Consider the following 16,062-nt stretch of genomic DNA (forward strand, 5'->3'; position numbering starts at 1 on the left):
ATGGAGCCTCACGGCAGGCTACCTGTAAGGGGCTTTTTAATCCCATCAAATATGATTGGGCTTGATCCAGCTTAATTTATTTCATCACTATATAAATAAATGTGGTTTTGGGGGTGGAGATATGGAGTGTGTGCCACCAGTTTCCTCAAGATACCCTTCTAGGAAGGGCTGCACTTGGTGTGTCTCCAGACAAGCCAACTTCCTTTGCAGGACCAGTCATCTGGGAGCCTGTTTTATTCAGAAGTCAGCATGTTGGGGGGCCTGGGTGGCTCAGTGGGTTGAGCCTCTGCCTTTGGCTCAGGTCATCATCTCAGGGTCCTGGAATCGAGCCCCATATCAGGCTCTCTACTCAGCGGGGAGCCTGCTTCCCCCTCTCTCTCTCTCTGCCTGACTTTTTGCCTGCTTGTAATCTTTGTCTCTGTGTTAAATAAATAAATAAAATTTTAAAAAGAAAAAAGAAGTCAGCATGTTGAAATGATGCAACCTGTTGTATTCCTGTTTTTAGACATAAGACCAGATCAACACTTCTTAGAATACCGTATTTCTTGAGGATTTCTCTGGTGTTTTCCTTTTCTTCTCTCTTCAAGCAGACCAGGGTTCTATATAATTTGCGCCCAGCCTGGAGCACTGTGCTTGGCCTACAGTGGAAGGGCAATAGCTGTTTACTGAATGCATGACTGAAGCCTTAAGAAGAGAGATTATCAGACACCTTAATTGTATATCTGACAAGCAGATTTAACAGGAGGACACTGTGATGGAAGCATGACACCAACTCTTATGCCGTGGAGCACAACAGATCAAGAGAAAATTAGGGCAGTGGTCCTTGCTTTGCATCTCTCTTCCCTTAGAGTGAAGTTCGTCCCTTTCCCTGCTTGGTCAGATGGCTACCTAATCCTGTCTCAAGTTTGAGCTCTGTAGTGACCAAGGAAGTGTAATTGAAAAAGTTGCTTCCATTTCCAGTTCTAAACTCAAGCTTCTGAGGATGAAAAAAGAGCCAATTAGAGTCAGAGATATTCAACTTTATTGGTCTCCCTTTGACTTATCCCTACATGCACTCAAATAAATGTTCAGAAAGGATTTGTGGACAGATGTTTAGGAAGCAGAAAGGAGGATTCTATACAGCCTCAGTTAAAAATGGACTTTCTAATAAAACACTTTATTTTGATTAAAAATATTTGCATAGGGGCGCCTGGGTTAAAGCCTCTGCTTTCGGCTCAGGTCATGATCTCAGGGTCCTGGGATCGAGCCCCGCATCGGGCTCTCTGCTCCGCGAGAAGCCTGCTTCCTCCTCCCTCTGCCTGTCTCTCTGCTTACCTGTGATTTCTCTCTGTCAAATAAAAAAAAAAAAAAAAAATATTTGCATAGGAGACTCCATAGAGTTGAATAGGTAGTTTGGAAATACCTGAACTCAATTCCAGGCTCAGACACTTACTATATGATTTTATCTTTTGAATGCTACTTTCTTCATTAGCTAAATGGAAATAATACCACCTATCAGATATGGTTCCTATAAAAATTAGATGTAAAGTATACATGTAAAATGCTTAACACATAATCAGTACTCATTAACAGACAGTTATTGTTATAATGAAATATAAATTTGATTATGCTAGGGAAATGTCTAACAAGGGACTTGGCTGTAAAAATATGAACCATCAATAGGCATTTAATAGTTCTAATTTATTTGACCATTCCAAAAATATTTAAGTCAGTGTATTCAATTATTGATTTTTGTAACTGGGCAATTCTTTAACTAAATTAAACAATTAATTTAAAAATATGTAACAGCAATACGATTAAATTTCTGAATATGCCCAAACTGGCAATATTACTTTACTAATAATTATCTAATTTCTGACTAAATTCTATTCATTCATAACTGCTTTAGTATAAGAAGTACTTTTTGTGAGATGACAGGAGCTGCAGGAAACAGGATGAGTCTATCTGCTAGTACATCATTACAATTAGAAATGGCAGTTCTCTTACTCAGAGAGATTAAAATCTAAATAGACATCTAAACTCAGTCTTATCTTTAAGAAGATGGATATTTCTTTAGGGGAGCATGAAGAATAACTTCAAGGATGTTTCTATTGCAAGGTGGTTTGTATATATAAATTGGAGTGATTTGGGGGAGCTGGAACTAATATGATTTAGAGAGGATCTACCGTGTGGTGATCTCTGACTTGGAGATGTGCACGAATGTGTACTGTGGATGTTCGTGTTAGTTTCCTATTGCTTCTCCAGCAAATTACCACAAAAGTAGTCATTTACAATGACACAATTTGTTATAGTATTGTATGGAGGTCTAAAATCCAAAATGGGTTTCCCTGGACCAAATCAAGGCATTGGGTGGGCCAAGCTCATTCCAGAAGCTCTGGAGGCAAATCTTGTTTTCTTGCCTTTTCCAGCCTCTGGAAGCTGCCTGCATTCATTAACTGGTGGGACCTTTCCTCTACTTTCAAAGCCAGTAACATAAAATCTGTACTGTCCCCACCCGCCTCTCTTTCACCCCTGCCTCTGCTTCTGTCCCCACCTTTTCTTTCTAACTGTGACTCTCCTGCCTCTCTGTATCATTTATGAGCACCCTTGAGACTATTACATGGAACCCACGTAGATAATCCAGGATAATCTCCCCATCTCAGAGCCCTTAACTTAATCACACCTGCAAAGTCCCTTTGCCATGTGGAATAATACAGTCACAGATTCTGAGAAGGATGTGAACATCTTTGGAGGACCGATATTTTGCTTCCAATGTTGCTGAATCTTGTCCTCTTCCTCTAACAGGCAATTGGAAATACAGCATCTCTTCCAGTATCTGGTGAACTGGGAGAGTACTGGTTAGGGAAGGGTGAGTAAGGAGGCAAGAACTAATTCTTTGTATTATCCTGAGAGAGTATCTGTTTTTGTTAATGTAGAAAGCATGGTGCGCAGATGAAATCAGATGAAAGAATTGATTTGGGGGAAGGTGACAAGCGTACACACAACAACACATTGGGAGGGAATGGGACTATAGGGAGGTTAGTTCAAAAAATGGAATCTGATTCACTCTGCTCACATGCTGGATGGATACCAGAGCCAAGTTTATGTGTGGAAGTGTGGCATACACGTCCACTCATTTTACTTTTTGCCCTTCCTCCCCATGTTTTTTTAAGAGCTATAAATGCAAGATTGTACTATATACTAACTCTTTAATTTTAGTCTCCATCTATTTAATTTTATAATATTCAAATGGAGTAAAATATATAAAACTCAAGTTGATTACAAACTTAGGGGTGCCTGGGTGGCTCAGTTGGTCAAATGCCCGACCCTTGATTTCAGCGCAGGTCATTTGATGAAGCTCCGCCATGGGCTCTGCACTCGGCACAGAGTCTGCTTGCAATCCTCTCCCTCTCCCTCTCTCTCTCTCCATTCTTCCCACGGCTCTCTCTCTCTAAAATAAATAAATAAAAATCTTTTTAAAAATTGATTACAAATTTGACTTAGCAATAGTGTTCTAGATGTTTAAGAGAGATGAATTTTATTATCAGCTGAGGAATATGAAAATATTAATTATTCTAGAAATCTTATTCATGCTAATGGCTGTGAGCCAATGCTATGTCCATCAGTATGATATCCTGATTCACAAATTCCAACTGGGTTATAGATCATATATTTCGATTTGATGGAATTTAGTTCATCACTCCCCAATTTAGTTCTAAATCAATTTTTCAAGTACTAAGCAGTTGACTTCTTTATAACCCATCCAAAATACAATCACGAGACTATCGCTGTGTCACCAGGTGTGTTTGCCCGTTTGAAGCTGCTCTCTGTGTTCGCCTCAGCCTCGTGGGCTTGGGGGCATGCCAGCGTTCTGTCCGGTTCTTAGTGTGGACTAAATAAAGATTTCTTGGATTGACTTTAGAAAAGTTCAAGGAAAAAAATCATTACATTCTCATTTATTTGCTCAAGAGTTCAAGTTACTATTAAACCTTAGGATTTCTTTTGAGTCATGATTATACACTGCGCTAGCGATCTAGGACTATTTTTTCTGTTTTTATGGTATACGTGATAGGAGTCAGTTGACCCCAGAAAAAGGCACCGGTTTGTCGTTTGAAGACTCTGGGAAGGTGATTATTTGGGTTTGGCTTTGGTTTTTGGACACGTGCATTCCTTGAGAAGTAGCGCAGAATTGGAATGTCACAGAACCCGGAGCCAGACTGCGTGGCTTCCCCTCCCAGCTCGGATGCTCACCAGCCCCCTGTCCTTGAGCAAGTATTGTAACCTTTCTGTGTCTTTGTTTCCTTATCTGTAAAATGGAGATAAAAAATAAAAATAGTCTCTACCTCATAGGATGGTTGAGAGCACTCAGTGGATTAACGTCTGACACACAGAAAACACTTCATATATATGGGCTCTTACTTTTTTACTTGTGAGTCATTCTTTTGAGTCCTTTATTGTTCAGTAATGTTTGCAGTTTTATTTCTGATATGTCCATGTTCTTTACTAAAAACATAATACTTTCGGCCTATTTATTACAATTGCCCCCTCCAGTTTTCCTTTTGTCCTATAATTATTTTTGTTTAAAAGGTTTCTTACTTCACACTATTTTTTAAGCTTAGGAACTCCAACTGAAATCATTTTCTTCTTCTCCGAAGATTTTTCAACATTTTAAAAAGCATTTAGCTCTTTACTCCATCTGATACTCTGTAACGTGCTTCGAGGTGAGGAACTGTTGGATGTTTTCCACAAAATCATTACCCAGTTTCCCCAACATGCCTTGTTGATAATGCTGCTGTCTCGTCCTGTTGCTCATCTACATACTCATGTGGCCAGCTCCTTCATGATTCAGTGCAGATGTCCTACTTCTCAGGATACTTTTCCTGACACCTGCTCGTTGACACACCCGAGTGGATTATGTCCTCCCTGGGAGGCTCTCCACTCACCTGGTACAAACCCATTAACTCTTGGGTTATAATTGCCTATCTTTCTTTCCAACTAGTCTGATAGCTGGAAAGCATAGTGAGTGCGTCATATGCTTACCGTAGATAACCCACAGTTGTTTAATGGTAATGAATAAATACATTAAAGGAAGTCATATTAATTATATAGTATGAATCATTTCCTTTTGAATTTCATATAGCAGGGCGCCTGGACAGCTCAGTCAGTTAAGGGTCTGCCTTCATGATCTCAGGTTCCTGGGATGAAGCCCTGCATTGGGCTCTCTGCTCAGTGCAGAGTCTGCTTCTCCCCTGATCTTTCTCTTACTATCTCTCTCTCTCTCAAATAAATAAATAAAATATTTTTTAAAAGAAATGTCATATGGCAAAGATGGAGGGAGATACATGAATGTCACTCACAGCATTTAAATTCCCATAGAGTTCTCCTTTTTCGTTTTTTAGAGTTTATTTGACACAGAGAGAGAGAGATCACAAGTAGGCAGAGAGGCAGGCCGAGGGAGAGGGAGAAGCAGGCTCTCTGCTGAGCAGAGAGCCTGATGCGGGGCTCGATCCCAGGACCCTGAGATCATGACCTGAGTTGAAGGGAGAAGCTTAATCCACTGAGCCACCCAGGCACCCTGCAGTTCTCCTTTTTCTTGTTATTGATGGTGTTTACATGTTTCTGTACTATGCTAGTCCGCATGTAGAGGTTTACAGTGTTAAAGCTTCACAGTGGGATTAGTATCTTCCAACTGTCAATGGCCCTGCTATCTCATTTAGGACACTTTGTCTTTAATGTAATTTTGCATGAAAAGAATATAGCCACAGTGACTTTTCTTCATTTTATATTTACCTGTAACATTTTTACCCAATATTTTCTTTTTGAATTTTGTGTCTTGTTTTAGATTGATGTCTTGTGAGCGGCATATGGTTGGATTTATTTGTTTGTCTTTCAGTGTGGAGTTTAACCTGTGTTTATTTTTATGACTATTACAACTGATCTTATTCCTACCTTCTTGTTTACGTTTTTAAAATGTAAAGACCTTTGTTTTCTTTTCGGATGTCTTTTGTTGTATGGACTGCCTTTTAAGTTTGATGTTGACGCCACACCAGTACCAACTTGGATTCATACAGACTGTAGTTCTTTGAGCTACAGTAACCAGTAACCAGTAACCAGTTTAATAATTCCTTTTGGTTTTCAATATTATAAGAAAGGCATCTAAGGATGTCTGAATTTTGTTTCTTCATGACAGAAATGCTTCATAATTTTAAATAATTATAGAATTTTTCTCTTTCCTTGCAAAACTTGCAATGTTTTAAAAGGATTTACTGTTATACTGATGTTTCAAACTTAATTTTATTTCTGGATTATAGTACATATTTTAAAACCATGCCCAAATTTTATTTTCAGTAATTTTTCTTCGAATATATCTTTTTGTTCTGCCTCCCACTCTCCCCATCCCAGCCTCTCATTGAAATGCTATCAATTTACAGTTTGGATTTTGCTCTCTGTTTTCTGTCATTGCCTTTCACATTGCTGTTAATGTTAGTGATTTTCTTTTCCACAACATATATTACACTATTTACTGCCCCCAGTGGGTATTTTAACTCTTCTAAAAACTTTAACACCCCTAGTTCTTTTCTCATCTCTGGCAGCTTTCTTTTCTTCTGACTTTATCTCAGCCAGGTGCCTGCTGTAATTCAGACACAGCTAATACCAGCTTTGCAACACTAGCAAGTGGTCTGTCAATGAAATGTAGAGGTCAAAGTATCTTACTTTATTCTACAGACTTCCGCATAATCCAGATGAGGTAGGCAAAAGAGGAAAGAAATAAGGTGACTCACAAAAATTTAAACAGTATTTGTGTAAGCCAGTTTTGAAGCCCTGGGGTTTAATACCTACCTTTCATCCAATTTTGTCCATTATAGTATTGTTATATGGTCCTCTTTTCCATAAAACTTTATCAAGTTCAACTACAGTTTAGAAATGTGCCTCCCATATTTTGAAAGTAAGAAATTACATTTAGAAAATGTGCTGAGGTGGAATCTTGCTTTAGAAATAAGATCATGACAGAGCACCTGGCTTTGTGAACTGTGCCACACTGGGTATTTTCTAAAGAGACATTTTTCTGCCTTTGACCATATTTTTGAGCAAGGCACTGACCCCAGCACTATCATATCAAACATTGACCTTGACTTCCAAATTCTTACTCTATGAAGATCTTAGGATAATATATATAATTTATTACTCCAAATTTCTAGACAATTATTTGTTTAATGGAAAATGAAGAGAGATGTTATTTCTTAATGTTGTAAGAACATATCCTTTTATAGACCACTGAATTCCAAACTTAAATTTTCCTGAACAGCTGGTTAGAAGAATGGTTCATAATAATGAACCTTTTTTTTTTATTTGACAGACAGAGATCACAAGTAGGCAGAGAGGAAGGAGGTGGGGGGTGGGGGGGCGGGGAGTGGGAGGGAGCAGGCTCCCCGCTGAGCAGAGAGCCCGATGTGGGGCTCGATCCCAGGACCCTGGGATCAGGATCTGAGCCGAAGGCAGAGGCTTAACCCACTGAGCCACCCAGGCGCCCCAATAATGAACCTTTTTGAAATGTCTGTTAATACTAATCTGTGCATATTTCTAAGAATTCTTTCACTGATAATAGAAGTTGTGAAATGAGAAGAAAATCCCAGAGTGTATTAATTACATTGACTATTCCTCATTGTTTTCCATATCTGACTTCTTAAAGCTATTATTTTACTCCATAGAAACACAGAAGGATGTCTACGCAGTCCTTCTGTGACTGACTACAGGCAGGTGAATAATTAATTGGTCAGGAAAGGAAGAGCATTCTATCTTCTATTATACTACTTTGCATTTTAAAAAATGTTTAAACATGGACTCTCCATAAAAAGTAAAATTCAGGAAGGTATGAGTTTTGTAACTAGGCAGATTTTATTGGTTAATTTAGTTATCTTGTTTTATAAAACTGCAGAAGAAAAGCACATATTTCAAGCCCAAAAAAATAGATCTGTAGTCATACAATCTCTCATGATTTAAGGAAATAGTACATGTAAGTGTACACTTATGTATGCTTATGTATGTACATGTATGTATATTATAAATATGTATACATATGTACATACATAAGCATACATAAGTGGACATAAGTTGGATGTATGTGTAGTATATTACAAAAAATATATAAAAATAATAATATAAATCTTTTTCCTAAGAACCTCAGAATTCTTATAAAAGACATTCTTATCCTTGGCATATAATCATTTTCGTAACAGCTTGTATTTTTTAGTGTTTTATTTTCTTTCAAAGTGCTTGCTTTATATGTTCCTTCTGCTTTATAGGATTTATTCTATTCTACATAGAACTATTTTGGGTGGGTTAGCAACTATTTTCTCATCAGCAAACAAAAGAGAACAGTTGACATTTAGGGTGCAATGGATTCTGTGTCCAGCTAAGCCATTAATTCTGGAGATTTGGGAGAATTCACTGAACTTCTTTGGATTTTCGTTTACTCATCTGAACAATGAATTGCCACTAAGCCCCGGAGACAAGTCACTGCTAGTACAATGATTCTGTGTTGTTAATATTTATAATGATTTCTAGCAGAAATGGTCATTTGAAAAGTTTGTTTTCCCTTCCTTTTTCACAGACCACTTTAGCTTTGTCCCATATTCTTTCACAGTCTGATTTCTATACCTATAGGTATGCAAATCTCCCCCTATTTTTCCATAGGTATTTTATGAGCATCTTTACTTGTTCTTCTGTGTCACCCCTCTCTTTAAAGATTCCCTAAACTCATTTCACGGTGTTCTCCAATCTCAGTTGCATTCAAGCCTTCTGAGATGGCACAGTAAGAGGTGGGGGGACCAATGTCCCTGTCTTCTTCCTCACCTATCCCTAAGAAAGGGGCTGGCTAGGGGTACTTGGGTGACGCAGTCAGTTGGGCATCCAACTCTTGGTTTTGGCTCCAGCCATGATCTCAGGGTTATGAGATTGAGCCCCAAGTAGGGCTCTGTGCTCAGCATGCAGTCTGCTCAAGATTCTCTCTCTCCTTCTCCCTCTGCTTCTACCTACCCCAACTCTTCTCTCTCTCTCTCTCTCTCTCTCTCTCTCAAATAAACAATCTTAAAAATAGGGGGCTGTCTGATCAACCTTAAAAAGTTATATCAGGTGTCATCAACATCAAGATAGGAGCAGATAGATAGAGCGTGTTATAGTACACTGGGCAAGAAAAATCACTTATCAGGTGAGGAAAGAATAAACATTGAGTTAGAAGGTTAAGAAACTATGGACACAGCTTGTTAACTCAAGGTAAGGTTTCTACTCTATGACTATCTGTGTAGGCAAATACTGATGGGAAAGAGAGAGAAATTAAGATGTAGTGTATTTTCTGTGATCAAAATGAAAGCCCACAAGGCAATGGAATCTGAATCTCTTAATAATCAGGCCATTGATTTCCTGACCATTAATCTTGGGCCTTTCCCTGTAGGATGAAAAATGATAAAAGTCAAATATCTGAAAAGTAAATATCATCTGTAAATTTTAACAAAAATAAATCGCTGACTTTCTGTTAAGATAACTAAAAGAATGACATCTTTTATGAATAATATACAAAATGAAATTTATATTTTAATGTGGAAAAACTTTATGGAGTCAAGTTCAGTAAAATCTATATAGTGATCATTCATAACAAAGTCATAGTACAGTTGAATAGAAAGTGAATTCATCTGTGTAGATAGATAATCCACAGGGGAAAATAAAGATATACTTTCTTTACATGTGAAAGACTTTCAGTAGCATGAGAGAAAGTCTTTTTATCAGAATCAACTGGAGGAATGTACTTTTGTATGGATATGAGATTTTGAATGTCAGGTGAATTTCACAAATAACTGACATTTGTTATGAAAAAATCAGTGTTGATCAGCGTTGTACAGTCATGGTGTGCATATATCACAACTTCGTATTCTCGTATATTTTGTACTTATATAAAGTAAAATATATTTACAATTTTAATTAAATATGTGAAAATGTTTATTTGAATAAGAACTCCCTATGGAAAATCAGATACTCAGGGAGCCAAAACAAATAATTATTCATTTTTTCTGGATCACAGAAGTTGTTCTCATCTGTTGTGTACATAAACCTTAAAAGAAACTAAAAATAGAAAAAGCAAACAATTCTATAAGATGGTTCAGTGTGGGAGCTGGGGAAGGAGGTAGGAAGAACAGGAAAGGGAAGAAACAGCTTGGTTATCTTTTACCAGGAATTGTTTGGGTCTTGGTTTACAGTGATTAAATTAAACCTATCCAAATAACAAAGTACACTGAAGAGCCCTGCTCTGTGAGTTCCAGAAATTACCAGTCCAAAGGTGAATGGCAGGGGGTGCATGAACGAGTAGTGAATATTCATGATACAGGCGTGCATGCACACATGTACATGTGTATCTCTATGTAGATAGGGACCATACACCGAATGGTCCCAGAAAAAGCCCTTGCAATGATATTGGAATTAGGGTTTTTGAAACTGAACAGCAAACCATCAAGCAAAGTGATAACAGCGAAGAATACTAGATTAGGAAGAAAATCAAGTTTTGAGTCCAGCTCTGGCACATGTAACTGAAGAACCATGGAGAGTCCTTGTCTTCCTTTCACATAAGGAAACACTTAGACATGTTTCCATATGCCTAAAAGGAGCTGGTTAGAGTAGGTTAGACTGCATGCTCTTGAAGACCTTTCTGTTTCTAACCACTGTTATTCTGTGATCATGCAGTCAATCTTTTGCTGTGTTTCCAGGCATGCAATTCTTGTTACCCTGTATTTTTGTCAGATAGATGGCGTAAATGGGAGAATATCAGACCATCTGAAATGGGTGACTGACAAAGCTTTTTCTAAGAGTACTATTATTTCTTTCTCACGTAACACATGTCTCTGTGAATAAAAGAAATAAATCCACAGTCTATAATTCTCATGGCAATCCTTTATATTAGCTAGATCCATCTCCTCGAGTGTTAAGGGGTGGAGAGAGAGAAGCAAATTTTAGACTTGCTAAAGATTTAGTCCACCCATCAAATTAATTAATTGTGTGATCATGGGAAAGTTTTCTAACCACTGTGACTCTCTACGTTCTTATCTATAAATTTCAGAAAAGAATAGCACCTACCTCATGAGGTTCTTAGAGAAGTAAATGAGATCATGCTCTTCACAGCGTTTAACCTAAATTCAACACACGGTGCCTCAGGAAGGTTCATTATTAACATTATGGAACTCTTAATAACTGTTTTTCATCAAAGTAATCACAAGAGTAAGAGTGGAGACAATATTTTTGTTTGACGTGTGCATGACCATATGCCCCGTATAGGCATTTTGTAGCTTTGCTTGAAAGCTTGAAGAGGGTGACTGTGGGACATTGAAAACACGGTACTGTGAAATGTCGCAGTCTGTTTTATAAGAGCAGATATTTAAAATGCCTTTACTGTTCATAAGGTGCTGCTATTTTCTTTTCAAAGCCCGAAACACATATCTGAGTGCGCTACATTTGCTTTCAGTGACTGTTGGCCCTAACAAACCTGCGAGTGGATTTGCGGAAGACGGTGGTGCACAGAGCGAGGGCACGTCAGACCTCCAGGAAGTGGTAACCTTGAAGGAGCGGATGGAGAGGTACCAGGCAGCTGTTTCCAGGGGTGACTACCGCAGCTTCTCTGCCAATGTAAGCTGCTCCCAGTGGTTCTGCACGAGGCAATGGGCTCACTGAGGTCTGCGCTTCACACACCCTCCTGCCTTCGCAGTACAGGATAGGGCAGGGCAGTGGGATATAGTAGAAAAAGCAGACCTAGTTTGAATCAAAGTCAGAAGATAATGAGTTTAAGCTTCAGAGCTGCTACTTCCTCACTGTGAATTTGGGCCACTATCCTAACCCCTCTCTGAGCTTCAGTTTCTTTAACTGCAAAATGGGACTAGCCATCCAGCACAGAGGGTCTTAGAGAGAAGTCAAAGAGATAATTTACGTGTAAGCCATAAGGCAGGGTAGAAATGTGTTATTATTGCCATCATTATCATTTAACCTATAGCTATTCTCCTCAGGAAGGTTGGAAATTAATTTCAGATTTTAATAATGTGGGTCTGCATGCTGCCCTCCTCGGTCTCATGGATAGTTCATTTAAATTCACTGGCAGTATCTTTTTTTTTTTTTTTTTTTTTTTTTGCTTTTCTCATTTCTCTGTATGCACTAAATCCATTAGGAGTAGCTTAATCAACATAGAAATGAGGGAGATTAGCAATGTAGGCACTCTGCTAAACCAATTATGATTATAGGAAACAGCAGGATTCAGTAGGACCACCAATTTTTAGAGCCAAAGCATAATAAAGTCATATTCAAAAGAATTTGTTGGGTTCCATCATCTGTGGCCTTCAATCCACAGGGTTTGATGAGTCATTTTATTAGTAGCAGCTTTATAGCTTAATGGAATGTAAGGATACTCTTTTATAATCATAATCTCCAAATTAGCAAAGTTGTTCATTTAACCAAAAGAGAAAGAGAAAGAATAGCCAAGAAGAGTGGTGTTCTAAAATAGCCACTCTTAACATTCTTCTTTACAAATTATTTAGAGACAAGTCTAACTGTGCCAAACTCATTAACAATATTGTAATTCCAAATGACATTTAAGTTTCTACATAGTCATTAAAATCCATTTCAGATGCAGCATGGATTTTGAATGAATGTACAGAAATCACAGAAGTAGCTTGAGCTCTTCCAAAATAAGCAGAATCACACCAGTGCCTCCTGCCAGTCTTCTTAGATAGCGCCCCCTGCTGGATCGTCAAGAAACTTTACTACAAATTAGTGTTTGAAATTGGAGAAAAGACTTTTGGGGAAACAAACAGATTTTGAAAGTACCCAGTGAGAGAAGGGTTATTCAGTAAACATTTTATGTATATATATTTAGGAAGACTTTTATCTTTACAGGTGCTAGGAAAATACACCGTAAGACAAATTTGTTTTTATACAAAAGAGAATATTTAAATCGGGCACTAAGAAAACTTGATTATCCCACTATTTAATGCAAAAATGAAACGTTAATTATATCGTAAAGGTAGCCTACATGTAAAGAATTTAATAATCCTTTCTTCTCTGCCCATGTATAAGCAAAACAAACTGAGGGGAAGTGATTTATGGGAGATCACGCATTAGAGACAAAGCCAGACTAAACCCCGGTGTGTGGACTCCCGTGCTCTTTTAACTGAATTCAACTGCCTCCTCTCACACAAGAAAGCACCTGTGGCCCAACAAATGCCGTTATTTGGTTCGGCCCTAAGTTAATATTATGCAGATGTTGGGGAGGAAGAGCCCATATATTATCTCAGAGAAATCCTGGTAAATATCTAAAGAAAAACAAAGGAACTGCCTTACTGCCTTATCTGGTCAGACATATCAAATGTCTGTTCAATTACAAAATCAGGGAAACTGCCTTTAACAACATTTCTGTCTATACACATAACTGAAGTGTTTTATGTGTAAAATCTGGAGGTCTCTGATTTGGCCCCAAACTGAATCCATTATGTTTCAGTCACACTGAGATCAGTTTCTCCTGGTCCTTGCCTTAGCCAGATGGCTTTTGGTGGAACCTAAATAAAAGTCATGCCTGTGGAAAGGCAGTGGTCTGCGGAAGAGTCCCAGAAGAGAAAGGGGAGGTGACATTTGTTAAGCGATGAATTAAAATGTCAGATTCTGTGCTGTGAGATTTTATTTCTGTTATCTTTTTTAATGCAAGAAATATGTGGAAAATATATTGTTATTCAGTTTATAAGAAATAAAACTTGAATTCTAGTCTGAGATCATAAGTGTCAGAACTTGGATTTATCCAACCCCCAAATTATGTTATTTCTACTATGCCCAAGGACCCAACAATAGTTCTTTGTAAAGACAATAGATAATTGTGTAATATATTAACCCAAGTAAGTGTCAGGTAGTTAAAGTACCCTATTATTTTTTTTTAAGATTTTATTTATTTATTTGAGAGAGAGCATGAGAGGGTAGAAGGTCAGAGGGAGAAGCAGACTCCCTGTGGAGCTGGGAGCCCAATGTGAGACTCGATCCCAGGACGCCGGGATCGTGACCTGAGCTGAAGGCAGTCGCTTAACCAACTGAGCCACCCAGGCGCCCAAAGTACCCTATTATTGAAAGGAGTTAATGTTAAGTAGGTATTTAAATTAACTGGTTAATAAAATGATTTAATTATTATGGGCATACCCATTAGACTCCGAATCTTATTTCCGAGTCCAAGAATAAGAAACATTCCATAAGGATAAGCATAAAAAGGTTTAACACAAAACAACCTGTTAGGTAGTCGCTTAGAATACCGTGGATGAGGTGAACTGTGTAGCATGCGGGGCTAAACAAGGCAAAGTCACAGGCATGTTCTTCTGAGCAAGAAAGCATCACTGCAGCTCATGCCCACAGACGGCTCCTTGAGCAAGTCCAGCCAGATCACATATATAAATGTTCACTTACAAGTTGAGCTAAAAAAAGAAACCACATCACCACTGCTCAATTATAATTCAAAAGACTTTCTCACTTAGGTGGGTGAGCAGCAGTAACAGTGTAATAGAAGGACTACGGATAAAATTCATTAACTATATGAATTTTTGCACCTGTAATATGGTCTGAATCCAAAGCACAATGTTAAAGAAAAGAATGGATATATTGGATTTTTAATCCATTTGGTAGATGAGAGGCAACATGTTCAGTATAGGAACTGATATTTTTGTGAAAATGCACTTATTAGGAAAGTATTTAGTCATTAGCATGATTACTGAGGCTTAGTAGATTAATTTGCACATGATTTGGACCTTGTTTATAGTTGTTGGAAAGAGTAGATTTTTTTTCTTAACAATAATTGCCTTAATTTTCATAATTTAATACTCATATATTATCTATGTTTGATCAATCACGGAAGGCCACTTATGTACATTAAATGTCAGGGAAGGGTATAAGAAATATTATGACCTTAATTCACCCTTTCCCTTCTTTATCTTAAATTTCAAAATAGATGACACACTTTCTCATGACCTTAACATGTATCAAATGGCAGTAACTGACCAGGATTTCTATTTGAAGTTCGTTGCAGAATTCATCAGAATATGTATCTAAAACACCGAAGGATGCATTCTTTTATTCCTTCTTCCCATGCAGCAAATATACATATTCTTAGAAAGCTTATAAATTTGTTAAAGCATCCATTTGGATTTGCTAGTAATTCCGATAATGCCTATTATTAATTCATTCTCTGATATTTTGGAATATGGGAAACCCCAAGATTACAGTTGTGTTTTTAGTATCTGTTTGAGAAACTGCATATGGGGTCATGATTTCTGGATCCCAGCAGTCCACAGTCCATAGTAGGGGAACTTCAGCTCACGGACATCAAGTTACTTCCAGGTCTCAAGGGTTCAGGGTTATGTCAGGACTGGGCCAGACCTCAGGAAACCTCCTGGGATTTGAAGGGTTGCTGAATCCCTTCCCAGTTTGAAGCAGTCCTGGAAGCTTCTTGGAGGAGGGCTGGTTGGCATGGGGCCTGTTTGCTTGAGAGTTGTCATTCCATCTGGGCTTGAGTGCCTGCTGGGCTGGGGAGTGTGTTGAATCATCAGAACCAAAGCCCTCAAGTTACCGCACTTCCCACAAGGGCATAAGATCTGACAAGGCTCCTCAGTGGTTTTCAAGTTGCTCCAAATGATGTCTGTTGAATAAGGCTTTCTGTTCTGCAAAATGCCTGTAGTAGCCTAGAATCTTTCTAAGCTTAAACCTTCCAAACTAAGTCCTGCAGTATGCCACTCCCAGAGTAGTTTTTCTGCCTGTCCTTTCGTACTCGGGATTAAGACAGACAGCAGTCATTAAGACAGATATGGTTTCAAATTCTAGCTTCTACTCACACTCCAGCAATGAGAACTTAACAAGCTGCCTTACATGCTCAAACCAGATGTCAATTTCCCCATTTTAAAATGAGAATAAATGCCCATGTCTCACAGAATATGGAGAAACATCAAATGACAAGATATATGTAAACACATACAAACCACTCAGCACTAGTATTTTTTTTTTTTTTTTTTTTTTTTTTTTTTTTTTTTT

At 38.1% G+C, this 16,062-nt stretch overlaps 1 protein-coding gene across 1 annotated transcript in view; it reads left to right on the top strand.

Moving 5' to 3' along the window:
• The window catches only part of XIRP2 (xin actin binding repeat containing 2), a 296,099-nt gene that overhangs the window by 235,731 nt on the left and 44,306 nt on the right, over positions 1-16,062 (top strand). Inside the window, exon 3 of the mRNA XM_059392759.1 lies at positions 11,486-11,646. Coding sequence (XP_059248742.1) covers positions 11,486-11,646 — 161 coding nt within the window. The remainder of the gene's footprint in view (positions 1-11,485; positions 11,647-16,062) is intronic.

Source organism: Mustela nigripes, chromosome 3, assembly GCF_022355385.1.
Source record: "Mustela nigripes isolate SB6536 chromosome 3, MUSNIG.SB6536, whole genome shotgun sequence".
Taxonomy (NCBI): Eukaryota; Metazoa; Chordata; class Mammalia; order Carnivora; family Mustelidae; genus Mustela; species Mustela nigripes.